This window comes from Coptis chinensis, chromosome 3 (assembly GCF_015680905.1).
Source record: "Coptis chinensis isolate HL-2020 chromosome 3, ASM1568090v1, whole genome shotgun sequence".
In the NCBI taxonomy this organism is placed as follows: Eukaryota; Viridiplantae; Streptophyta; class Magnoliopsida; order Ranunculales; family Ranunculaceae; genus Coptis; species Coptis chinensis.
The window spans coordinates 123,134,667-123,160,955 of record NC_141458.1 but is presented as its reverse complement, the minus strand read 5'-3'; the positions used below and the strand labels follow the sequence as shown (position 1 = coordinate 123,160,955).

At 35.3% G+C, this 26,289-nt stretch overlaps 2 protein-coding genes across 6 annotated transcripts; both read right to left on the bottom strand.

The window, feature by feature from the left end:
* Window positions 1–7,866: 7,866 nt before the first annotated feature.
* LOC147514058 (uncharacterized) lies at window positions 7,867–9,114 on the bottom strand. Its single transcript, XM_086598987.1, has one exon. It carries the CDS (start codon window positions 9,112–9,114, stop codon window positions 8,569–8,571), a length of 546 nt encoding a protein of 181 aa, XP_086455113.1. The 3' UTR covers window positions 7,867–8,568.
* Window positions 9,115–9,564: 450 nt separating this feature from the next.
* Window positions 9,565–13,350, bottom strand: LOC147514057 (uncharacterized). Of its 5 annotated transcripts, XM_086597477.1 has the most exons (7): window positions 12,671–13,350; window positions 12,390–12,575; window positions 12,197–12,271; window positions 12,058–12,106; window positions 11,873–11,976; window positions 11,603–11,751; window positions 9,565–9,947 (listed from the first exon to the last, which is right to left on the bottom strand). In XM_086597477.1, the coding sequence occupies exons 3-6, from the start codon at window positions 12,226–12,228 to the stop codon at window positions 11,604–11,606; spliced, it is 333 nt and encodes a 110-aa protein (XP_086453603.1). In that variant the 5' UTR covers window positions 12,229–12,271; window positions 12,390–12,575; window positions 12,671–13,350; the 3' UTR covers window positions 9,565–9,947; window position 11,603. The 5 variants fall into 5 exon arrangements, 2 of the variants coding, with proteins under 2 accessions (XP_086453603.1, XP_086453602.1); XR_015215884.1 differs by having other exon boundaries at window positions 12,063–12,106; window positions 12,390–13,350; XM_086597476.1 differs by having other exon boundaries at window positions 12,390–13,350.
* Window positions 13,351–26,289: the final 12,939 nt, after the last annotated feature.

Sequence of the window (26,289 nt, the reverse complement as noted above, 5' to 3'; positions counted from 1 at the left end):
TTTGAACATGTCTAACTCTAAAAGATTAAACAACAACATACATGTCCAAAAATACAAGCGAATGTCAACGAAAGAAATAACAATTACAAAAGATTCATAACAAATATATATAAAAACTTAAAAAGGATTTGACAGTCATAAAAAATGTGCATTTGTGCATTGTGCCTTCTTTTTATTTCAAGAGTGAAATAAAAACCCCTACCAAGTCAAGTCTTCTTTTAAGTATTTTAATCACTTTTTTAAAATTTAGAGTAAAATGTAGAAGTGTCCCCAGCGTGTCCATGTAGTGTCAGAAATTCTATAAATTAATTAATAAATCTGACACTCCAAATCGAGTATCCAACACGTGTCGGAGGCGTGTCGGTGTCGAATACGTGTCCGACACGGATACGTTGCCTTTAGAGAAGTGTCCGTGATTCATAGCCCTTAAGTTATTACTATTGTTATTTTGGAGGATTTGGATTTTTGCATTCACACCTTCTATTTAGATGCATGTCGAGGGCCCGGGCAATATCGATCCCTTGCGTCTGACGGGGGGGTGGATGCGCATTGGGGGCGCTGAATGCGTGCGTATATGTGTCGTACGACACAAGAAAATACTAGTCCTTAAACAAACAAAAGAGTGGTTGGGGTTTCACTCTTAGACTATTAGGAACTAGGGATTAGGGACTCAGGAACCCACTAATCATTGAATTCCAAGAAGCTGAATTCCGAAATCATCGTGTTCCAAGAAACTGCATTCTTCTCGGGCATCTCATTAAGGGGCCGGGTGCGGTATTGACACCCTACTTTATGGGATTGTCATCCCTTTGGCAAATTAAAAAGTAAAACAATAATGGTTATTCCTTATATATAATTTTACACCCCACATGCTCGATAGTTCTACAACATCAGGTTACCGCAAGATCCCATATCCCACTGCACGGTAGGCAGTTGCCGCGATATCCCATATCCCATGGTAGGGACTTGCTGCGGAGGATTTTTTTTGTGTTTTTTGTTTTTTTTTTCACTTCAAATTTTGCGTATTAAACACACCCGACATATGGATACCTCATTTTCTTCTGTAGAGCTTCTTTAAACACTCCAAGAACAACACCAAAACTATAAAAAAAAATGTTCAATCAAGGCATAATTTTGCTATCTTGCGACAAATATTTTCATATGTTATAAGAAAAATTTGTAATCAAATTAATGAAGAAGAATTTTGATAATTAACACAAGCAAATACTCTATTTTAGTGAACACCACTACTATCTCGCAGGACGGTGGCTATTAAAAAAAATAAAATAAAAAATGACCCACGATAACAATCTTTCGTGGGATATGTGATCTCGTGGCAACCCGACGCCGTGGATTGTGTGATCTCGCGGCAACTTTTTGCCGTGAGTGTTTTTTTATGTGATTGATGGAGGGGTACCAATACCTTGGAATTGGTCAAATTGATGTCAATCCCATAAAGTGGGGTGTCAATACCGCGACCCTATCATTAAACACTTTTTTCGCAGTTTCCATATCATCCAACTTTGAATAAAAATCAAGAAGAGACGTTTGTACATAAACATCTGAACAATACCCATACTTAACAACCTTACAAGCGGCGGAGCCAGGAATTTGTTTCAAGATGAGCCAGTGTATTGTGAGCACCACAAATTTGTGATGCCAATTTAAACAATTTATTTATGCACTGATTTGCATATTTATTTCTTTTTAGCTTTTTTATATGACAAAAAGTTTTCTTTCCATTGACTATTAAAGAATCATTGTTTATGTAAAATAAACAATTGTTAATTTATTCACTCGTCAATTAAGTTAATTTACATAAAAATGGAGTGTCTAATTTTAAAAGTGTAGGAATGGTATGAATGTAGGATCACAACTACTAGTTAATTAGGTTAATTATTTTATTGGGCTAAATATTATAATTATTTGGATAGGATAGTTAGTTTTTGTTTTATTAATCTATATAGTAATTTTGGAAAAATTGCCTATATTTATTTTTTCCTTTCTCTTTTTTCCACTTCGACTAAAAATAATAATAAAATAAAATGTCACATGTTCTACATATGCTTTCTAATATAATCATTGGAGGAGCATGCAAAGAATAATGGGATAGGTTGGGACAGGTTTATGGTAACACTTTCTTTTTTTGCACAAACAAAACTTTAGGGCTGTGGACCCATGTGTTTCCCCAGGTATACCAAACACATTGAAGTCAAATTAGGAGGAAACTACCGTATACCATATAGACTAAGGGTGTGTTTGTTATGATGGAAACATTATGGAAAGGAAAGGAAAATAAGAGTGGTCCACCTTTTCCATAGTTTTTAAGGCGTTTGTTTATCCATGGAAAGGAAATGAGCTTTTCCATATGGAAACAAATGGAAAAGGTTTTGTGTCCTTAGCTAACCCCTGAAAATTTTGTGGAAAGGAAAGGAAAGGAAATAGATAGATAGGGACTTACTACTAATACACTCCACTCAACAATACAATTATTCCTTTCCATAGCTTTTGCAAACAAACATGATTATTCCTTTCCTCAGTTTTTACTTTCCTTTTCCCAGTTTACCAAACACATACCATTTAAAATTATTTCCTTTCTATTCCATTCCATAGTGGACCACCCATTTCCTTTCCTTTCCTTTCCATGAGTTAAAATTTAACAAACACACCCTAAGTATGAACAAATGAAAAACTTTAATTATTCAAAGGCCAAAAGTGATAGTGTATAGGGGAGTTGTTGGTCAATGGTTTGCCAAGAGCTAGCACTAATATATAGTACTTATTTTTCTTGGAATCCAGGATATGCCAGGATGTACTCTCGGACCCCCCTGGCTCCAGCACAGTGACAATGTATTGATACACCAAATACCTTGTCATACATTCGAGCACACCCCTTAAGAACACCCAATACCGCGAATGTAAAATGCAACTTTGAACCTACCATGTTGCGAGAAGTAACGAATGGCAGTAGCCATGTGAATTCATCTGTTGTTGGCAATCGATCAAACACTTGGTGGGTGTACTGAATGCTAGCTATAGAAGATCGGAGAAGATGGTGTAGAAAATTGGGATAGATAGAGTTCGTTATAACCGTTGGTGAGGATTTGAGCGTGGATTTGTTTAATTTGGTCGAAAATTTTGGATTTAGTGAACAGTGTTGTCAATTCTGACTTCTCGTACCAGCATTTTAAGTTTTAAGTTTGGACGGAAAAAAAGGTTATTTAGACTTTGATACTATTTTTTAGAGTGATATTAGGAAATAGTACCACATGCATTTCAAATTAATTAGAAAATAGTACCACTTTTGTTAGTTAACTGTCACTTGACCGAGTTGACCAAGGTGTGTATCAATTTATTTGGATTTTCATAATGTCCACAATACCTACAAATCATCTTCTTCCTGCAAATATAACAGTTGGGTTTACTCGTTCCTGCAAATATAACAGGTTATTATTATATAACAGTTAAATCATCTTCTTCCTTTTTAGTTGAGAGTCGAAGATGTAATACTCCGGGGCCTCAAATGGAGGCTTGCTCTTAACAAGAATGGTTAATGGTGGTTGACTGGCGATATCACCTCCACGACGTATAATGCTGAAGAAATTGCCATGACAATAGACAGAGAACCATCAGAATCCAAGAGATTGGGTTTACATTTGGGTTTACTTGTTCCTGCAAATCATCTTCTTCCCTTTTAGTTGAGAGTCGAAGATGTAATACTCTGGGGCCTCAAATGGAGGCTTGCTCTTAACAAGATTGGTTAATGGTGGCTGTCTGGCGATATCACCTCCACGATGGATAATGCTGAAGAAATTGCCATGACAATAGACAGAGAACCATCAGAATCCAAGAGATTGGGTTTACAGTTGGGTTTACTTGTTCCTGCAAATCATCTTCTTCCCTTTTAGTTGAGAGTCGAAGATGTAATACTCTGGGGCCTCAAATGGAGGCTTGCTCTTAACAAGAATGGTTAATGGTGGCTGTCTGGCGATATCACCTCCACAACGGATAATGCTGAAGAAATTGCCATGACAATAGACAGAGAACCATCAGAATCCAAGAGACTCCTCTAACTTGCCACTGCACAAAGGATGAACATAGATGCTAGGAAAGCAATCTTCTATATCTTAATGGGTGGGGAGGACTATCTAGATGCTTTTGAGCAAGCTTTTGAAGTTGGATTATGACAGGGCCAACAGGCGAAGGGATAATTTGTTGTGAATATTTTGGTCACAAAGTTCATCTGGTTCTCTGTGACTCTATATGTGGCGTGTCGTGAAGAAATGTTACTTGTAAATCTGGTAGAAATTGTACTTAACCACATCAAATTATTAAAAAATAAGGGTGAACTAGTGTTACCCCCCCTCTAGATGGGAAATTATAGTCTTCTCCCTAAACACACGGTCAACTTGGTTTGACCGTTAACTTTCAAGTCAAATAACTGAAAATGACATAAATGCCCCCACCTAATTAAAATTAAATATTTTCTTTTTGAAAACAATGAGGGCATTTGTGTAATTTTTAATTGTTTGACTTGAAAGTTAACGGTCAAACCAAATTGACCGTGTGTTTAGGGAGGAGACCCTAATTTCCCATCTAGTGGGGAAATCCTAATTGGCTCATCTGGGGGGGCGGGGGGGGTAATACTAGTTAACCCAAAAAATAATGTTAAACTAGAGCTCTTTAGTAATGAATCCATCAGTATGTAGACCACGTATGGTGATGATATTTTGTAAAATAGGCCATTCTAGTCCTTGTGTGTGCCTCAAAATCAATTTTGAGCTTCTTTGAACCTTACATGTTCATTCACTTCATTGTTTTCCACTTTGTTCTATTTTTTCAGTTTTGCCGGTGGATTATTACAAAGAATGATTTAGAGCTTCTTTGAACCTTACATTTTCATTGTTTTCCACTGTGTTCTAATTTTTCAATATTGCCTGTGGGACTATTACAAAGAACATAATAAATTTGTGGACAGGCAACTGTTTGTTGGCCACAAGACATCAACTCTTGATTGGTGGAGTAGCTGCCCCAAAATACTATTTAACTGCTCGGAAAAACTATTTAGCTGCCCAAAAGTTGAACTGACCAATAAAAAGTTAAGGTGATGTTTGTGGACAAGTTTGTCTACAAATTCGTTCTCTTACAAAGAACTCAACTCAATGGAGCTAATCCAGTCCTTGCGACATTCACTGCACAAATGCTTGTGTCTTTCTCCCTTTCTCTTACGGTCTTGAAGGTTGTTGACTTGACTGACCTTAAGTAGCTGACTCCAAAATGAGTTATGGCACTTTTGGATGCTTTTCGTGGTCTTCTTTAAAAATCCAGAAGCTACATACTGTTTGGAATATTTTTCACATGTGTCGGTGTTACCCCTGAGCTTGAACCTTTACGAAATGGTCTTCAGTTCTTCATCAAGCAGTATGTTGTGAATGTCAGGCACTCGGGCATGCCGATAAAGGATCTCGTACAAATTCAAGATTGCTAGAAAGGCCTTGAGTACCATGGAGATCGAAGGAATTCTGTTATATAACAAGACCCAACTCTTATATAACAAAACCCCCCATGATCAGTTCAAATATCACCACGATCTATTAACTTCAACAATTAGCCAACCTCAAAATTGAAGACGAAATTTGAAGATAATGATGAGAGAGCAGTGGCGGAGCAAGGAAATTCATCCAGGTAGGGCACCACGGAATGTGACTACTGACGATAAATTCCTAATACATTTAAGAGTATATCGCAATAACCTTTTGAATATGAAAACAACACGCTTTCGTTTTAGCGCATGTTGCACTTGATTAGGGGGAGTATTTATACTACCATGGCCATGGGTGATTGATCAAGAATACACTTCCTAGGAATTTATCCATATCTAATTATCTACACAAAAATCAATTGCATACACTATAATAAAAAAAAAATTAATTATTCCTTAAAGGCTAACCAAACAAGTGAAAAACCCGACAAATTAAACATTACAAACACAAAGTCTGAGAACATAGCATACACACACGGTCCTTTAATCCCTCCCCTGACCACCTATTTGACAACTTTCCCTAAATATTAAAATGTCCACACCATAAATCCTTGGATTTTTCTTATAGAACTATTGCTTGTCGTCGATACTAGAAATTGAGCCTTAAACAGCATAGCCGCATTACTACCTACTACAATCCAATATTTTAATCAACTTCATTCAAACCAATTTCAGTCTTTTCTTAATTGACAATGATATAATTCCCCTTTCAAACAATTTGTCAAACAATTACAATGACATGTTGTACAACCTAATTAATATCATTCTAAATGTATGAACATGGCTTCTTGCACCCCCAATAACCAAAACAACACAATCTACAGATAAACTAACAACCCAATTTCAAAAAAAGTATACAACAACTGAATCATTACTTTAACATACTGTAAAGTGTAAAGTTTAAAAGAATAGAAGAAATTACCTTAGGAAATAATCAGGAGCAGAAACAATATCTTCGGTCCTTTAACAACGCATAGGTCATTTGCATTTAGGTTTTTTTCAAACTTCAATTAGCCCCCATTTTTGGGGGGGTTTGGGCTATAGTCATACAGTGAGCTTAAGGTAGGATAGTAAGTTAGCAACACTACTATTTTTTTTTATCAAAAGTTCAAGTTGGTCCATGAAGAGAGGGAGAGAGTTTTCCTCATTTCACAAATTTCATCGGGATCAGCGAATTAAAAGATTAACGGAAAAGATTAGATTAGATCGCAAGACCACTAAGATTGTAACACGTGGTGACTGTCACAACTTAAAAATTGGTACCAAAACCTAAATACCTAAAAACACACGAGACACGTTGAAGGATAATGTCGTCATATTGAAAATACTACTAGATTGACCGTGGTCAACTTGGTCAACTGACGGGCAAGAAAAAAATGTGGTTTCTTTCCTAATTAATTTGAAATGTAGTACTTTTTCCTAATATCGCTCTAAAAAGTGGTACCAAAGCCTAAATAACCATTAATGATACACATACAACATACTTACTAATTTGACATACTTAACCAACCTACTAATGGTAACTATTGATTTACATAGTGATACGTGTTCGTGTGTATTGCAATCCGAACCAATGTTATCCAAATAGTGAGTCTAAAAAGTAGGTCTAAAAAGTAGGCCCATATCTAATAACATGAAAAAAAATGTTGTTATAACTGTTTTTAAAAAGAATTTTGGGCCTTATTTTTGTCTTTTGGACTTCGGTCCATGCATTTATAAAACAAAAAAGTGGCCCATTAGACCCAATAATCTTGCTTCTTTCTCCCAAAAACCGTGAGTCCGTGAGGACTTGGAAAATATCTTGGCGACAACTGATCACCTGTAGGGTTGTCCTGAATCTTCACGTGGAAAAACCGTGACGGTCTTTGTAATCTTGTATATGTCGGTACCATATTGAGTTTCTGGCTGTCAATAAACAGATATGATTCGAATTTTTCATTGAGCACAATTTTTATTTTATTTTTTCAACAAAATAGAAAAAAGAAGAAAAACTGAAAAAGGAAAAGTCAGTCGAAGACTTGAAACTTTTTTTTTTTTTTTGATAAGATAATTTTTTTTTTAGAGATGCCGCCAAACCAGCGTGATATAATTCAAGTTTTGGACTACATCTCCTATAAAAAAAAGTCAGTTGAAGAAATTGGGTTGACGGTTACATCGATCATCATGAAGTACTGTTTACTTTTTCATTAATACCAGATGTTGTCGGAAGTATAGAAAGATATTCAAGAGACTCTCGTCTCAATCGACCATAGATCGATTGAGAAAGTCCTATGGCTACTATTTGATTACAGCAATGATATTATGATCTAGTGCACAGAATGATATCCTGTCAAGGGAACATGTTAAATAAATGAGCAACTTAACACTGTACTGCTGTTCGTTAGCTGATATGCTCAGTCTTCAACATCACTGCTTCATGAACTCGACGCGTCAAAGTATGCTTGATATGCTAATTAATTGATCCAACCCAAGTGATGACAACAAATTTTGGAACAATCATTAAGATGACCAAGAGTTTACTAAAGATTATTATTATTTTGGTAAAGGTAAGCCTAAACCCTTATTTAGAGGGAGCCTTTCTAGAAATTCTCAACAGCCAAAGTTTAACCCAGGCCGAAGAGGGGTTTGGAAATAGTTTATTAAACCATAATAATAGTCTCGCATATCTAAATCCCGGAGACGAGAAGATTGCAGACTGTCGATGATCCCCGTATACATCCAAATGTAGGAGCATCACCTATTTCCCAGCTCAATCCAGGGGCAATTGATACTAGCACAACGATTCTACTTACAATAATTAAATCTTCCACCATATTCAATGAAATCACACTCCTTGCATGCCTATAAATACTCACCATTCACAAGTACATTTCATCACCCACAGCCTCTAATCACTAGAACCACTAAAAGAGTACTACAAACAGTTAATAAGAAATGGACTCCAAGAGCTATTCATCAGTAGCTCTTTTCCTTGCACTCAACCTCCTCTTCTTTTCCCTTGTCACTGCAACAAGCTGCTACTCTTGTCATCCTAAACCAAAGCCAAAGCCAAAGCCAAAGCCAACTCCATGTCCTCCTATTTCAAAGCCTACTCCAACACCTAAAACTCCACCAGCACCTAAGCCAACATCAATGCCTCCAACTCCACCAGCACCTAAGCCAACATCAACACCTCCAACTCCCCCAACACCTCCAACTCCACCAACTCCCCCAACACCTCCAACACCAACAACACCTCCAACGCCACCAACGCCTCCAACTCCCCCAACTCCCCCAACTCCACCAACGTCTCCAACACCAACAACACCTCCAACGCCACCAACGCCTCCAACTCCACCAACACCTCCAACTCCTCCAACACCTCCAACTCCAACAACAACTCCACCAACACCTCCAACTCCACCAACACCTCCAACTCCTCCAACTCCACCAACACCAGTGCCAATGCCAACTCCTCCAACAACAACTCCTCCAACTCCACCAACACCTCCAACTCCACCAACACCTCCAACTCCTCCAACTCCACCAGCACCAGTGCCAATGCCAACGCCTCCTACTCCCACACCTACCATGGGTAGGTGCCCAAGAGATACTCTAAAGCTAGGTGTTTGTGCCAACTTGCTTGGTCTTGTAATAGGTACTCCTGCTAACAGCCCTTGCTGCTCTCTCATCCAAGGGCTTGCTGACCTTGATGCGGCTTTGTGCTTGTGCACTGCTATCAAAGCCAACATATTGGGTATCAATCTCAATGTCCCAATATCCCTCAGCTTGATTCTCACTGCCTGTGGAAAGGATGTCCCATCTAGTTTCAAATGTGCCTAAGCAATCGCATTTTTAGTTGTATTAAGCCTCTACAATTTCGTACTATTAATAGAATTTCTGATTTCAAGTTTTGGCACTGATTATCCCGCTTTTCTTCTCAGTAAGTTCTCCTTTGTAACATTGAGAAAGGATTGAATAAACAAAAAACTATGTGGACAAGTACCTAAATATATGCTCACACAGTGAACGATGCCAGTGAATGACATTAAAGCATGTTCCAACCATTTCTTATATAAAGACCAGGCTGATATCTTTAAAAATTGTACACTTCAGCAATTCACAGACTCCCTTGGACTATTATTGTACTACACTTCCTAAATATTTTTGTACTAGAGTTGGAAGGTTGTCCACAACAAGACTACAAAGTACAGCCACAAGCCCACAATACAGAAATACTTCATCTGATGCATTCCTCTTTTACCCATGCTCGATACTGTCAGACCACTCCCGGAACACAGTGGTCATGTCCAAGAGCAATCCACCCTAACAGAAGTGCGCAAGATACACAAATTATGCAACTGCTAGTGATCAAATATGTGTAGTCAGCACCTCTTTTCAGGTTGCAATCAGCTAGTCGAGAGATCTAGAGATATGTTCAGAGAATTTGCAGTTAAATTTCAAAATCTAATAAAAACCTGAATGGAACAAAAAGCATCAATAGTTCATGAAAATACAAACTAAATGTCTAAGTTTCAGGCTAACACCGAGCATAGTTAAAAAGCGTAATTCATCTTTTTTATCAAGCATCCAGCTCTCTCCTTCCCTCTCTTTTCCATTTTTCACTAATCACTACCACAGAATGATGGAATATGTCTCGCTAATAAGGATCAGAAGTCACAGCGGCTTTTCAATTTTACTTCCTGATATAATGGATAACAGAAAGTGCAATGTGTAAACCAAGACTATTTGTGTTAGCAATTTTAACACCAACACCATGGTTTTATTTTTTCGAATCGCGTCACGAGTCTACAAGCCCCACTGCTACCTACCTATAGTCTAGTCGACTCAGTCAGTTCAAGTTTGAACCGGAGTTGGAGCTCTCCAGACCGATTTTTATATCTTGAATAGAACCAGTTCAACACCGGTTTGAGCCATCCAATTCAAGTTAGAAACCTGTAAACTTGGTGGTTCAAGCAAAACTCCATTAAAAAATTGGTTCAACTGGGTGGTTTTTACTCACCCTGGCAAGTTGACTCAACCCAAACGTTAAATACTTTCCTTTATTAACCTTAAATTTATAATAATATTTAATCTAGGTTACATTAGGTTACATGGACACGCCATATTTTGAAAAGAATCCGTTGTCGGATACGTATCCACATGTCCGTGTCGGACACATATCAGACACATATTGTATATAATTTACCTTGAATCTTGATATTTTACCATGTTAGACAATTCGTATCCGTGTCCAAGTCGAACACACCTACCCATGTCAATGTAACCTAGTAGTTAATACTTTTCTTAACAAAGAACCGGCCGGGTTTTAGTTGAACCAGTGGTTTTGAACCGGGACCAATCTGACCCAATCTGGTTCAAAAAACTGGTTCTGAAAACCATGAACAACACGGTTTTAAGAATATATATTATATACAAACCAACTAGTAGAAGAAAAATGAGAGAGCTTTTCGTCAATTTTGTTCTCTGATTAGAAAATTGATTCCTCCAAATGAAAATACTATCAATGTTATACCAAAATTAGAGTGATCCAGAGGGAGTTGATTGCTATACTAAAATGGTGCAGTCAATCCAGTCATCACGAGTGTGTGTCCAAAGAGACTCAGGGACAAAACCATTAGTGGACACTGCAGATGACAGATGCCCATTTCTTAAAACATCCTGACTATCGCCATATCAATCCACATATTGTTCAGAGATCAGACGCAGTCGGGTATACTCGAAATCACTTCATGAGCCAAAAGCGGATGTTTCAACATTTTATAACATATCGGTTATTAGATACATTTGAGAGCTTACGTTATAATTGGGCACTCCAATAACATATAGTGGAAATAAACAAACAAGAAGTCATTGAACTTACTGATACCAACCAATATTCCTTTTTTTTCGCTTTGGAGGAACATAGTGTATCAATAAATAATAGCGAACTCGCCCTCAAGAAATTGATAATTACTATTCTTACTGGGGCTTGTATATTCAAGTTAAGAATCCAAATGAACGAATGAAATATTCTAGATCAGAAAAATATGAAAGAAATGAACAAGACAACAAAAATACCTCAACTTTTAGTCCTTGTAAATGGGATTATATCAAAATCATCATCAATATCATCAATGAAGTCATCATCATACTCATAATCCATGCCGTAATCAGTAGATTCTTCACTCTCACTCTCACTCTCACCAACATTGTCTCCATAAGAATCACTACAGCGAAAAACAAAACCCAAACATGTTTCTCATCAAAAAAAAAATCCCAAATACGGTAAGACTCTCCTACATATAATACCACAAGCAAAAACAATCACATACTACTCGCAACGTATACCTTTCGTCATCATCTTCATTGAAATTGGCAGGTTTATCGAGAGAATAACTGGTAAGGTGAACGCTTCTTGGACCAATAACAGAGAAAGTCACAACATCATCCTCCTAAAACTCGAAATCCAACGGGCACGATTCAGTCTTATCTGGTAACAACAAACATAATAAAACTAGACTATTATAACCTACAATACATTGAACTAATTCTTTTCGCCGACGTGCCCATGCCCAATGTTGCCTACACACCACATCACAATTCTTAAAACCCACTACATAATAATAATAAAAAAAAAATGATGGGCATACGCATATGGAATTTTATTATTACCTGAGATATATGAAGTCGCCCTCGGCTTTCATCGAATAGGTGGATTATATGGTGTTCCTGGTTTTATTTCAACACCTGATAAAATAAACAATAGTAACATAAGCAATCACAGAGTTAAAAATAAAATAAAATAAAACAAATGATACTGGATGAGAAATAAACATGTAAGTTTGAGATTGAATTAGAGACTAACCCCAGAAGGCCATTTTTTGGGTAGAGAAGTTGAGATGGCTATGATGTTCGATTGATTTCTCAGAAGGCTGCGGCTTGTTCTTAAAGCCCTACTGCTATAACACACACATATCATTGCAACCCAAGAAAGATTGCTTCTCTTCGGCATCTCATTGAACACTTTTTCCGCAGTTTCCATATCACCCAACTTTGAATAAAAATCAAGAAAAAATGTTTGCACATAAACATCTGTACAATACCCCCATACTTAACAACCTGACAATGTATTGAAACACCAAATACCTTGTCATACATTCGAGCACACGCCTTAAGAACACCCGTGTCAGGAGGCTATGTATAAGAAATTAATAGTCTGTAATGGTCCACATGTCTGTTAGTTGGTGGTCCAGGTGTCAAATTGTTAGGGTGGTATGGTTTAGTATTAGAAACCAAAATAGTGTATTTTGGAGATTATGAATTTAATTATATTTTCTCTCTTATTGTCTGACTTCTCCTTCTCTCTGACTTCCCCTCCCTCTCTCTCTGAATCCTCATTCTTCCTCTTCTTTCAACTCTATCTCCCTCATTTATTCATTTCTCTTATTTAGTGTGATTAACCCCCAAGTCCTATTACACTAGGGCATGACAAAAGTGGTATCCAAGATACCGCGAAAGTACTCGGACGGGGTTCTCCCACACGATGCATTCGAACGTAAAGCGCAACGGCATCTTTGAACCGACCCATTTGCAAGAAGTAACAAATGGCAGTAGCCCATGTGAATTCATCTGGTGTTGGCAATAGATCGAACACTTGATGGGTGTACTGCAAATTGGTTGAAGAGGATTGGAGAAGATGGTGTATATAAATGGGATGAAGCTTGTTTAAACCATTGGTGCGGATTTGAGAGTGGATTTGTTTGGTTTGGTTGAAAGTTTTGCATTTGGTGAACAGTGTTTTCAGTTCTGAGACCAGCGTTTTTAAATTTGGAGGGAAAAAATAGTCGTTATAACAGTTTTAAAATAGGAGTTTTGGGCCTTTTGTATTTTGGGCTTAGGCCCATTAGTCTTGCTTCTGTGCTCCCGAAATTCGTGACGACATGGAAAATGTCTTGGTGCGGGAAACGAATGGTACATGAAAACATTTTGGAGTTTGCAATGTCCTTTGAGCATGAAACATCTTTTCCTGTCATCATCACAATTCACATCCACAACCTAAGTACAAAAGATTTACACGTTAATGGTCCCTACGGTAATACCAAAGATATTTTCGAGTCCTGAATTTTCAGTCTATTGAGATAAATTAATCAAGTGCTTACGGTACTCGTAAAACCTGTCGTTGAATTTCTATACGTTCTTTGTAATTACGTGTCGGTGCCCTTTTGAGTTAAAAAGAAATATCCACACTCTGGCTGTCAATAAGCAGATATGATTTGGTTTGTTCACTGAGGACAATTTTTTTTCCCGCAAAATAGCAAAAATAAGGAAAAACGAAAAAAGGAAAAGTCAGGTGAAAGACTCGAGACAAAGAGTGAGGGTACATGACTCACATCTGCATGAAGTCTACCCTATGCTTTTTCCTTAATGCCAAAACGTTGTTGATGTATTGTCTCAATCGACCGGAATAGATTGAGCAAGTAGCTACTATTGCTTATTGGGTTCCTGCACTGATCTAACAAGAAATTGGTCCAGATGAGCAATTTTGGTTTTTTTTCGAAATCACTCACAAAGACAAACGTGAAAATAACCTTGGGGACAAATAGTCCAAATTTAAAATTAATGTTTTCCAATTTTACTATTTCTATCGTTTTTGGTATACCCAAATAGGTGAACATACCTTATACATTATGTTGAGATATGAACAATGAATGTTCATAACTCATGTTGAGGTACCAACAGTGATTGTTCATAGACCGAATCCGACGAATTTTGGTCGGGTTCGGATCTATTTTCATATTCGTTTTTGCATTTGGGTTGGATACGGATACGAGTTTTGGGTAAATTTTCAAAAAATCAACTTTTTAGTGTTACCCAATTGGATATTGGGTTCGATTCGGATACTATCAAAAAATTCAAATACGGATTCAGATATTGGCATATCCAACCCATATCATACCCGTTTCCATGCACTACTTACTAAGAGTCGAAAACGGGTCGGGTTAAACATTTAAAGCTTTTCAGATATTAAGGTTGGGCCAGCCCGACCCTAAAGTCAGCATAGGCCGAGTCGGGCAGGGTCATAAGTCTAAATCTCAAGCTCATACCCTATGCTAAGCTCTCTTTAAGGGTTTTAGAGCCGAGCCTGTATGTTTTCTTCTTTTTACTGCATCAATTTTAAAACTCATTTATGTTACTACAAATTTACAAAGATTTGCAAACTCAAAGTCCCATCACTTTGAAATTGGAATATAACAATCAATCTAGTAATAATCCATTATAAGTCCAACAATTTAAAATGAACGTCCATAATCTAATGAATTGAAGTACATAGAGACTCATACTTGTATTTCAAAATTACAGTAAAAATGCACAAGACACATTTAATTTGGAAGAAACTTTCACTGACATCAATTTGTTCTTCCTTGTATTCAAACCTCACCAAAATTATATTTAACATTAAAAAGCACAAAGACAGATAAGAGTTTGGAATTAGCTTTTACTGACGTCAACCTATTTTTCATTAGGCTAGTGCTCATTTTTCTTCTTGGCAACTATGTTAAATGGGGAGTTGTGAGTTGTGAGTTGTGAGATAGAAACAATTAGGTTTACAAATTTTTCTTATATAAGAGAAGTTAGAAGTGCCCCTACTGTAAGTGATAAATTAAAAATGACAATGTTATTTTAATTGGAAATATTTAATAAAGGAGTTTGATAGTTATGGTATGTGCATTTAAAGTGAAACTATAACTAGGGCTTGGTTAGAGCGGGCTAATGGGGGCTAAATTAAGGCCGAGCCTATGTTTCAGAACCTTAGCCATAGCCCTGCCTTAGAATATGTTAGGGTCGGCCCGATCCTGCCCTAAACTCTGTGAGGACTTTAGTTGTGAGGGCTTTATAGGGTTTAGGGTCGGGCCGGGTTAAGGTCATAGGGCTAAATTCCCACTCCTAGTTAGTTCTTACTGATTGTACATTATGTTGAGGTATAAATAGTGATTGTTCATACCCCAAATAGGTGTTCTCACTTATCATATATTATGTTAAGGTATGAATAATGATTGTTCATAGATCATGTTGATGTATAAATAGTGATTGTTCATTCATACATAAGTAGGTATGAAAGTCAGTGGTGGAGCTATATAGAGGCCAGGTAGGGTGTAGGCCCCTAAACTTGTGACAAAAAAAAACTAGTAGTACTAAAAGTTCAACCGCAAGACCATTTCAACATTGCTACACCAACCCCCTGGTCCTCCTCCTCTAAATGGATTAAAACAATATATGTTAACCAAATTAAATGTTAAAAAAATAGTTAGGCCCCCCCTGGACGGATTTCCTGGCTCCGCCATTGTGAACAGTAATTGTTGATAGCTCATGTTAAGGTATGAATAATGAATATTCATACCCAAATAAGTGTTCTCGTTAATCATATATTATGCTGCTGGGTATGAATAGTGATTGTTAATAGCTCATGTTGAGGTACTATATATGTCGTGTCGTTTCAGTTGGACCGGGCCATTTATTATTTCACGTCAAGGGTAAACATGACCTTTCATCTACCATAGCTATTTTTTATTTTGGGTTAATGATATACTTGATATTTCATCTACCCAATCTTTCTGAGTAATTTTTAAAAAAAATGATTTTGAAAGTGATTTTTTCATCCATTTTGTCTTTAAAAGTCACTCTCTGGTGATCTAATGCATAAAATGATATCCAACTAGTCAAGTGAACATTTTATATAAATGAACAAGTTGGTGTGAAAAATGAAAAATAGAAAAGCATTATATATTGAACAATCTCTTGCCTAATTTGGTTTGTTTTCAACTCAAAAAAATTGTCAAAAATAAATTAATTAATTAAAATAATAAATAAAAACAAGGCCGATATGCTCAGTCCTTTAACTTCACTTATTCGTGAAATTGACGCGTCAATCTTTATTGCCTTGAAATGACTGACCGCCATAGTTTGCTTCTCTTTATTCAAACAGAATGTTGCATATGAATCAAATTAAAAACCAAAATTGAGTCAGCAATTTATTAAAACAAAACCATATGGTCTTCAAATCATTTAAGTTTATGCAAGACGACCAAATTAAAAGTGTGCAGCTATTTTCAATTAAGCTTCAATAACAAAACCTAATAAACACTGGATTAGTTCATAACAATAAAAAATTATTACACTTAAAATCCATTCCTGTAATTCATAACATAAGTTTTTGCACCTTTAATTAATAGACTCAACAAAAGTGATTATTGCTTACTAAACCTTTTAAGAAATGGACATGAAAACATATAATGATTGCACTTATCTATGTTAGAGGTTTCCAAATGAGCTGAAATTTTGTGAAAAAGATCTTTATAGTGAGTATATCATATCTACAAAAAATTGGGGTTAAACTCATTTTCTATGTAAAGTTTTATTTACATACTTATTTTAAATTAACTTAAGTAACTACTTTATATAAGCAGGTTCCATTTACCACACTTTTTATATCATGGTTTATACCACACCCCCTACCAGATGCGTTAAGTGCTAATAATTTGTGGAGATTTCATCTCATTTGGAAATCTCTAACCTAGTTAAAAATTGTCGTCAACTTTGAATTTTTTTTAACGGCTCAAAATTTTCGATTTTGCAATCATTTTTTAACATAGTTAAACATTATCAAATGAGTTGAAATTTTATTGAGGTGATCTTCATGGTTAGTTGAACACATCCACAAATAATTCACGTTGTAGATAAACTTGTGGGACTTGGTATAAACTATGCCATAAAAAATAAGGTAAACGGAGCCTACTTTATATATACCTATAAAAAAACTATGTTATATATATACACTAGGTATAACCCGTGCCTACGACACGGTTTGTTATAAGGTGTTTATTATGTTGTTTGTGGCATTAATTTTGGTACACCCTAGTATTTTCAAATGTGTGGCCTATGTGGGATTTGTAGACAATTTATTTTGAAGTAGTATTACACGTTGGATGACATACTTCCCTGCCGCGGTTTATTAGGTGGATGCCAATATGGGCTGGTTAATGAACTAAAATTTTGAAATAGTGTACATCTTGGTTTATTTATAAAACCCAATTTGAAGTCATAAATTGAAGGCAATTTTATCTACTATACTCTCACCAATGGATAGCAATTCATATTTAATCTATTTTTTAGGAACAATATAAAGACAATAAGATTAATGTCAATCATTAGTGTGTAACATCATGATAGAAATTGTCCACAACACATTTTGACAACACATTTTATTATTGTCTTACTAATTTATGAAATTCAAAGAGTACGTACTTACTTGATGTTTCCTTCTATACATTATGAATTGTTAAAAGATTCAAATTGGTTTGGTTGGCCAAAACCACATAGGCATTCTGGTTCTGTTGAGACATTTTCCTCTTTTTTTTTTCCATTCGTGACTGTCGTCTTTTAATTATATATGAGTCCGTTTATCGAAGAAGAAGAAAAAATGACAATCATCTTTAAGTGAGCTTTGTAAATGTTGTCGTATAGACATTTATAAGTCTGTGTTTTATTTGCAAAAATTTAGTATGCCATATTGGTCTACCAATGACGTCCCATTGCTCATTACTCCCAAACAAATACTTTTGTACAACTATTATGTGTCTATACCCATGGTTCTTGACATTGTTTTTCTCAGCTTCTAGACAATTGTAAGTTTAAATTGGATCCTACCCAAAAAAATCACATAATCATCCCACAATTATTGAGCTTGCAATGCCTTACAAATTTTTTGATGTTTATACAATGAGACCAATTTTCTACCAATTTCAATATGCCTTCGGCATGCATCCATCATATTAACAACGAATGCTCCTTCGACAATTTAATATTTAGAGTGAGTAGATTAATTAAGAAAAATTCAAAAGAATTAAAACTTTCCCAGATGGCAAAAAGAACCTGAGATAGATGAATTTTTCTCAAATATAATTGTCCATACCTTATTCCCAAAATAATTACAATCCAATTAGAGACATCTCACATTTTAGTACAATCGTTCGAAATTAAAACACAAAAAAATTACAAATATTTTAACAAAATAACAGAACTTTTTCATTGCTCTTCAGCCCATGGATGTAAGGTCTTCAAAACTAAAACCAAAGTAATAAAGTACACATACACTTACGTAGAAAATTAAAATGTTCCATGTAAATTTGTAATGGTGGCAAGAATTCATTATGTTGGAGATTGCGTGACTACTTGACATGAAGACTCCTAAACAATACTGGTTGTTTGCTTACCTAATAGGTGATAAAGCTAAAATACGTGTAAACTGCATTCTCAAATAGTATATGTGGTGTAAAATATCCAATTCGAATATGGATATGAATATATGATATCAGCGTTAAACACAAATTCAACTCACTAAAAAAAACTGAAATTGTGATTCCAAACTTCATTCCAGTTCTAGTCGTTGGATGGGCTGTAATGTAGGCAGAGGAGATCAACCCTATGGTTTCACTGACAAAAGGCCATCCGATAGAGTCTAAAGGAAGTGAACTTGCTATTGTGGAAATCAAGATACAGATCCCCATCAAAATTCCACGACAAAACACATTCACACAATAAAGGGACTCAAAAATGATAACATGGGAGTTGTTAAAACAAAAAACGAAAAAATACGATGAAACTTAACTTTTGAATTATTTATGAGTGGTTATTAGCAAATTTATATATAGTGGTTAAACACATTAGCAAATAAATGCCCTCGTTTCTTTATTTCTCTAGGTGAAATAGCATATTCCCTGGGAGTGAAAAATAGAAATAAAATATAAAAAATGAAGCAAGTTGTTGAAAAGAAGATAAAGTCAGAATTTCCCCTAGCTAATAGACAATAAAGTTCACTGTGTTATATACTACAACACCGGTTATATAACATTGTGGGAACGAACTGGAATTCATGTTGAATTAGAATATCTGATGTACTTGCATTTTACAAAAAAATTAAGCTCAAACAAATCAATGACTATTAGAATAAATATAAGCGTACCTTTTCCCTCATGCATAATATTATGCAATGCACTTGCAACCTTCGCCTCCTGCAGTCACAACCTTCATAGTAGCTACTAACAATGTTCCTATCTATCAGATATATATATGATTAGAAAGAAAAAGTTTTAACTTTAAAGAAGAAAAAGAAGCAAGACGGAAGAAGCAATAAATTAATAGATAGAAGTAGTACCTCAAACAGGTACAACTGGAAGATGCCACATTCGACTGGGCTCATGTCAACCTTAACTCATACTGAAAGATTAATTCCTAAATATTGCTCATGTTCCACCTACTTGAGAAATTAGAGATCTATAATGAGTATAATGCGTGGGGAGATTGGTGAACACTTGACAGCAAATCAGAGAACCCTAAACCGACGAATATACTTTTGAACTTTTTGTATTAGCCTAATAAATTTTCCTTTCTTAATGGAAAGAGAGCTCTTAGACAAAATTCAATATCGAAGAGCTACTAAAGATTAATACATTTGGCTCTATTGATTTCTCTGAATTTAAAAAACCAATGAATACCAAGTGGACATCTATGTACATACACTTCCAAAAAAAAAGTATAAACATATTTCTACTATCCAAGAGAAATGTTGACTAAAAGAAACAAATAACAAAAGCTACGAGTGACATGCATAAGATGGAATAAAATGAGGAGAACATATAAATTGATCTTCCGCAATGTATTTCTTTTCCCCTTGTACATAAGACACTTTTAGCCTTTAGTCTAAGAGCAAATGATCACTGTAATGAATTAGATCGTACAATTAGGGATAAGAATCTATATGTTGTACCAGCCATGAACGTAGCTTTCAACTCAGATACATATATCTGAAATGTAAGCACATATAAGTCATGCACATATTAGGCTCAAACTCAAACCTACAATGGAGATAGATAATGGAATGAATGACATAGTAGTACTCTAGTTAGCAAGAAAGTTCCAGCCCCTTTAACATGGCCTTAATTATCATGCAGTCATGGTTTCCTATCTCGAATTGACAATTGGTCCAAACCATAGTCATCGTTGAAGGTAATGCTTCATCATATATATACCAAAAACTTTATGAGGCATTAACTCAACAGCAAGAAAAAAGATAATACGCTTAACAGCTCACAATACCTAGGGCTAACTCGCATAAACGAAGATTTATAATAGCTTTCACTTTAACCACCTTCATTTCCTTGGTCTATTAACAATGCCAATGGGAAAGAAAACTTTGCTAAGTGGAAATAGAATAATTTTAGCAAGCAAGTGAGGGACTCAAGTCTTGGATCTCGGATTATTAGTTTGGCTCTGCTTGTTGTTTGTATGTTTTTTAGAATTCTCACTTTATGGTGGTGGAAACCCTCTTAGTGCACATATACATTTCTATTTAATGAACTATACCATTCTTTTTTATTCTGAATTGCACATAGTTGAGCTTTACAAAAGTCTGCAGGTGCAAAAATTTGTAATCGGAGATAGATATTACCTGGGTGGTTGTCTGACACCATTGAAATAAAAAAATAAAAAATAAATAAAAAATGAAATAGTTCATGTGATTGGATTTAAATGGGCTAGGACAGATGGTTAAACTGAAAAAACAAAAACTAAGAGAAAATGCAAAGGTACTAATAGAAAGTAAAGGGGTTTTCCCTTTGAAGTTCCAAACTTTCATGCATATAGTTGGGAGGTGGCCTAGTACTAATTGGAAGTGTCAACATGTCAAAAACCCATTTTTTGGTTCGAATTACATGCACGGATGATAAAATACAATAAAACTACTATATTTACCTGAACATTTTAAGGAAGTACTTGCTCCAAGATGACTCAATGCGAAGTTCTAATTACAAACACTAAAAAAAAACTGAAACAAAGTGTTAACAAACAAAAAAAAACACCTAAAAGTTAAAGGAACTAAAAGCTAAGAAATTAGCTAGCTAGCAAAGGGTCAATATTCTGATGTGTAGTGTGTTTCTTTAGCTATAACATATTAGTAGAGGCAGGGTCAAGTCATTAACATGTAATTCAGTAAAATGGAAATGAATGAGAAATTTTATAAACATGTTTACTGTAGCATGTGCTTAATAAAAACTCCAAGCTTGATCAGTTCAATTCCCATGAACTATAACCTATATATGCCTCCCTGCAATGCTTGACATTCACAAAAGAAAAAAAAATCTCACTAATAATGTAACAACAAAATCTAGCTACAAAGCAAATTAGGAGAAACCCCGATGAAAAGAAGTACGCGTGACTAATTTTTGGTGTTGGGTTATAGTACGTGCAGTTCAATACGATAAGGGGATCCAAAACAAACCAACAACCAACAACTTATTATTTGAAAAGGTTCATGACGTGGAAGCAAAATTATGATATGTAAGGTATTAACACAGATAAAAAAAACTTTGTATAACCAATATTTACATTGTCCATATGGCCACTTAATGAAGAATATCAAGAATGATAGTAGGTAAGTTTGAGAACACCTCATGCATCCAAGAAGATCTCTTTGAAATCCCTACACACTTTTATAAAATCCTCATTAGATACCTTTTGGAATTCCCCATTGAACAACTTAACAAGCACCCCATGGGAAACCCACTACAGCTAACATTCTAGGCCCAAGGTTGTATAGCACCTTGACCAAATTTATATTTATAGACAGTGAAATGAAAGATCCCAATGCTGGTTTGATGAGCAACATTTTCATATATTTCACTATATACTCCACTCTGCACTAAGCATTCCGAACTAATCCCACGTCTCCCATAAGCACGACTCAACAAAAAAAATAGGCAAATAATCAATGATAGAACATCAAAACTCTACAGAATTAAAATGGGAAAATAATAAAGGAGCGTACCGCAAAGAGGGCACAATGGACAAAGTGAATCAAATAAATTGTTTGGGTATTAAAGTTACCAAGTTAAGTGACAATCCATTCCCAAGGAATTGCTACAGAATTTGAACCCTCGGATTTAGCATAATTTAGACTTACGCTTAACGTTCAACTTTAGCTGCAAAGTTCAAAAATATAAATAGAGGCTAAGCTAACTATGACACACTCCACGTAATAAAATTACGCAAATAGTAAAAGAAGTATAATAAATATGGAAATGGAAAATTAGAATCATGGTTTGTAATGAAATAACAACATCAAGCAGTATCTCAGACACTTTGCTAATGCCACCATGAGTTCAGAATGGAAGGAAAAAAACTCCTTAAGGATTCTATAAGTTGCATTTTTCAATTCCAAATACATAGTAATATTATGATGAACCTACTTAGGCTGAGGAGACATATTGCTCAATCTGGAGATGACCTCACATAGTATCCTATGGTATATGAACTAAAATGGTCAGAAACATGTTTCTTTTGGCAGGGGTTTAGCTAATATATTGTTGGGGAAATTATTAAAGATATGATTCTTTTAAAGACATCATTCCTTTAATGTAAGCATTCTTACAATGCCCACCACATTTAAAGAAACCCAAAACCTAGCAAATTCTTTATAAAAAGATAGGGGGCCTCTATAAGCAAACGACAAAGGTAAATCGAATGAAATCAAATAGAGAATAAATTTAAGAAAGTTCCATTGATGCAAGCCTTGGATCAATGAAGAAAGCTTGGAATGAAGAAAATAAGAAAGTGTATAATTGCAATTAGAAATCATCAAGTTTCGAATAACTGACCTTCCACAATAGTCTTATTGAAATTAACATGCTTTCATCAATCTAAGTATCCGAAACACTATTGATTTTGCTAATTGGCTATTTGAGCCACTAAACGTAGAGACTAATAGCACTTAATGTATACAAAATGTGTTATAATGTCAAATAAACAACTACTTTAATGATAGCAAGAAGAATATATTTTTCAAGATAGAGTTCAACCTTATGGTGTATGTAGTTATGTTTATGACAAAAATGGATGTGTAATTGTTTCTCTGAATTAGACCTATCGCTAAACCAAGACCTGAAAAGGCAAAAAATGAGATGTAAGGCGACTTGCAAGCACAATTGCTACAATGAGCAGATGAAGAGATAAATCCCTTTTGCATTAGAGATAGGAAAACGATATGCTAAATCTAGAATACCACTTGAAGTAGAGACTAAATTCAGTGATCAGTAAGGTTTTTGCATTAAAGAAAAAGAAAGAAACAACTCATCTGTTGTTATGAAAATAAAGTTAACACCCTTGATTCCCCTCCTTTCATAGTGAAATCGATGACACTCAACCTGAGTGCAAGAGGGACTTGCCGGTTTGGTGAAGAGAGCGGAGAGTGGGGATTGCACACGGTCGTGGTTTTCATATATTAAGCAAAGAAGATGAAGCGTTTTGGGCATTTTTCGAGGGGATTTAATTAGTGGTTTTAAAGCTCAAACGTTATGAAAACCCACTAGTTCATAACAACCCACTCGTTATGAAAAAAAAAAACAATATTGGTGGAGGGTAACTACATGTTCATAGCTTGAAAGATCGTTCAATGCTATAGCTCTTACTTAAGGACTTTGATCATCAATGGTACAAAACCCTATAACTTTATGGGGTTTGTTAACACAAAATAACTATTAACTTATTGAGCAATTAAAACTCTGAATTCAGTATCGTGAATTCAGACAAATTAGCATAAAAATTTGTACGATGTACCTGGTCAGTTAAACGGAAGTCTACTTACTAATTTACAATTGCAGCAAGCAAGTGATTACAGTAACCAAAACCAAAATTTGAGCTCTTCAATTGCACATACAAAAGAACATTATGAACAACCAATACAATGATAAATGAACTGAACATGACCTCTCAAAAGAAGCACCCCAAATTAAGACCCATAAATAAATCTATTCTAATTCCACAACAAATATCTTTATAAAACTATCAAATGGAAATACAAACTTGGCGAACCGAAAGCAATCTATTAAAACTTGAAAGAGATCAAACAATTTAGAGAAATGAGCACTAAAAAGGGAAACTATGAAACAAAATGATATACCTAAAAATGCTAAGAATTACAAAAGAGAAACTACCTGATATGCTCGATTTCAAGCTTTTGGGGGAGAGAATGTACGACCGTGCGTGAGAGTATTGCCGAAAACTAAATGCTGGAGATGGAGAGGTTTAGGACTTTTTTGAAAGTGAAAAGTGGATTGAAAGGATGCTTTGAAACCTGCTTTAAACAGTAGAGAAGTATGCTTTAAACATCATTTGTTTACTTCAACACAGTGTTACAAACCACTAAAGCCAGTTGAGAAATTGCAGTCTTAAAATGAAGAGAATTTAGTAAAGGTCGACTTAAAATGGAAATACATGGGAGTATTTTTACCTTTAATTGCAAACTCAAAATGAATTGTCTTCATGTATATAAAAAATGTGCTGGGATTTACAATCGGAAGAGGAACCTTCACAGTAGAATTTGGGAGAGAGAATTTTGCGAGTTGGGGACATGAATTTAGTGTTGCGAGTTTTGCGATTTTTTTTATTAATTGCATATTAATGATATGCAAGACATGAATACATCATTTTAGGAACAATTGGTGGTTCATAGGTTATTGGTACAGTATCTTAAGCTCTAGAATTTAACAGGTTGAGCTCGAGTATGATCATATTCTTTTGGATGACGTTCAATTATTTTCTGTATGCAGTGTTATGACTTTGTACTATAGTGAGGAAACTGTCTTCTCCTTGGCCTAACATAGTATCGTGTTATAATCCGTGTGATTCTTAGGTATTAGGTATTTTCACTGATATTCTTTTGTGAAGAAAGAAGAAATTAAACAAAATTAGTATTTGCAGTGTATTTGAAAGTAGTGAACTGTTGAAATAGTTTGATTATTAACTTTTAATTGAAAAAAAGATCCATATCCATGTCTGCACTCTCTTTGAATGGATTAATGGCTACATTGTTTAGTAAACCGTACACAATCAAACTGTTATGAGTGCTATGTAGAAAAGACAATACGCAAGAATAGTTAGGTGTACATAATGATCTTTGTTTTGTTACCAGGCACAATTCTCAAGATCAAATTATTTTATGAGATGTGGATCCCGGTTTGACAGTTGAAGAGAAGAATTACTTTGTGTATACGGGAAAGACTTGACATCAGTTGGATATTATTAAGATAATCTAAAGTTGACAACAATTAAATTGTATTATACAGCCTATAAGCCTTCAAGTAGCTTATTCATATTTATCATATTGGCAGGCATGTAGTACATAATGTAGTACGTCTTATTTTTCTTGAGAGCCTACCTCTAGGTGAGCTCTATTCGACTATTGTACTCTTTTGAAATTGAAATTGATTTTTTATGTGTCTATCACCTTACAATTATAATGGCGGTTATTCTTCCAAAATCTTTCTGTATGGACTTGAGCAGCAGGGCAGTAACATCCCCTCAAGGTCACTTGCGAGGCAGTATCAGGTCAAATTTCCAACCGGGGCCTGGGATTAGTCATGGTGCGCGTAAGATGGCCCCGACACCCAGTTAAAAAAAAACCCAGCAAAGCAGTAACATCCTACCAAATTTCATTCATGTTCGCATAATAGTGTACCATTTGGAATAGCCTTAGTCAATGTAATTATGCACTTGACATGTATTTTAGTTTATGAAGGAAGCGTGTAATTTATCATGTAAACCCGAGATTTTTTCATTTGAATTTTGTTGTCATTAGAAAATAATGGGGATTCCTCTTTAAGAGATACACAAAAGAATTGATCAATTTCTTTATACTATTTGTCCCTAGGTTGTGA

Bases quoted from the DNA above. Each gene is read 5' to 3' on its own strand.
- LOC147514057 (XM_086597476.1), bottom strand. From the start codon at position 12,228: ATGAAAGCCGAGGGCGACTTCATATATCTCAG. The intron at 11,977-12,057 runs GTAGGTTATAAT...TTCGAGTTTTAG, and splicing joins AAGAATTAGTTCAATGTATT to GAGGATGATGTTGTGACTTT. The intron at 11,752-11,872 runs GTATACGTTGCG...TTTTCGCTGTAG, and splicing joins AATGAAGATGATGACGAAAG to TGATTCTTATGGAGACAATG.
- LOC147514058 (XM_086598987.1), bottom strand. From the start codon at position 9,114: ATGGTAGGTGTGGGAGTAGGAGGCGTTGGCATTGGCACTGGTGCTGGT.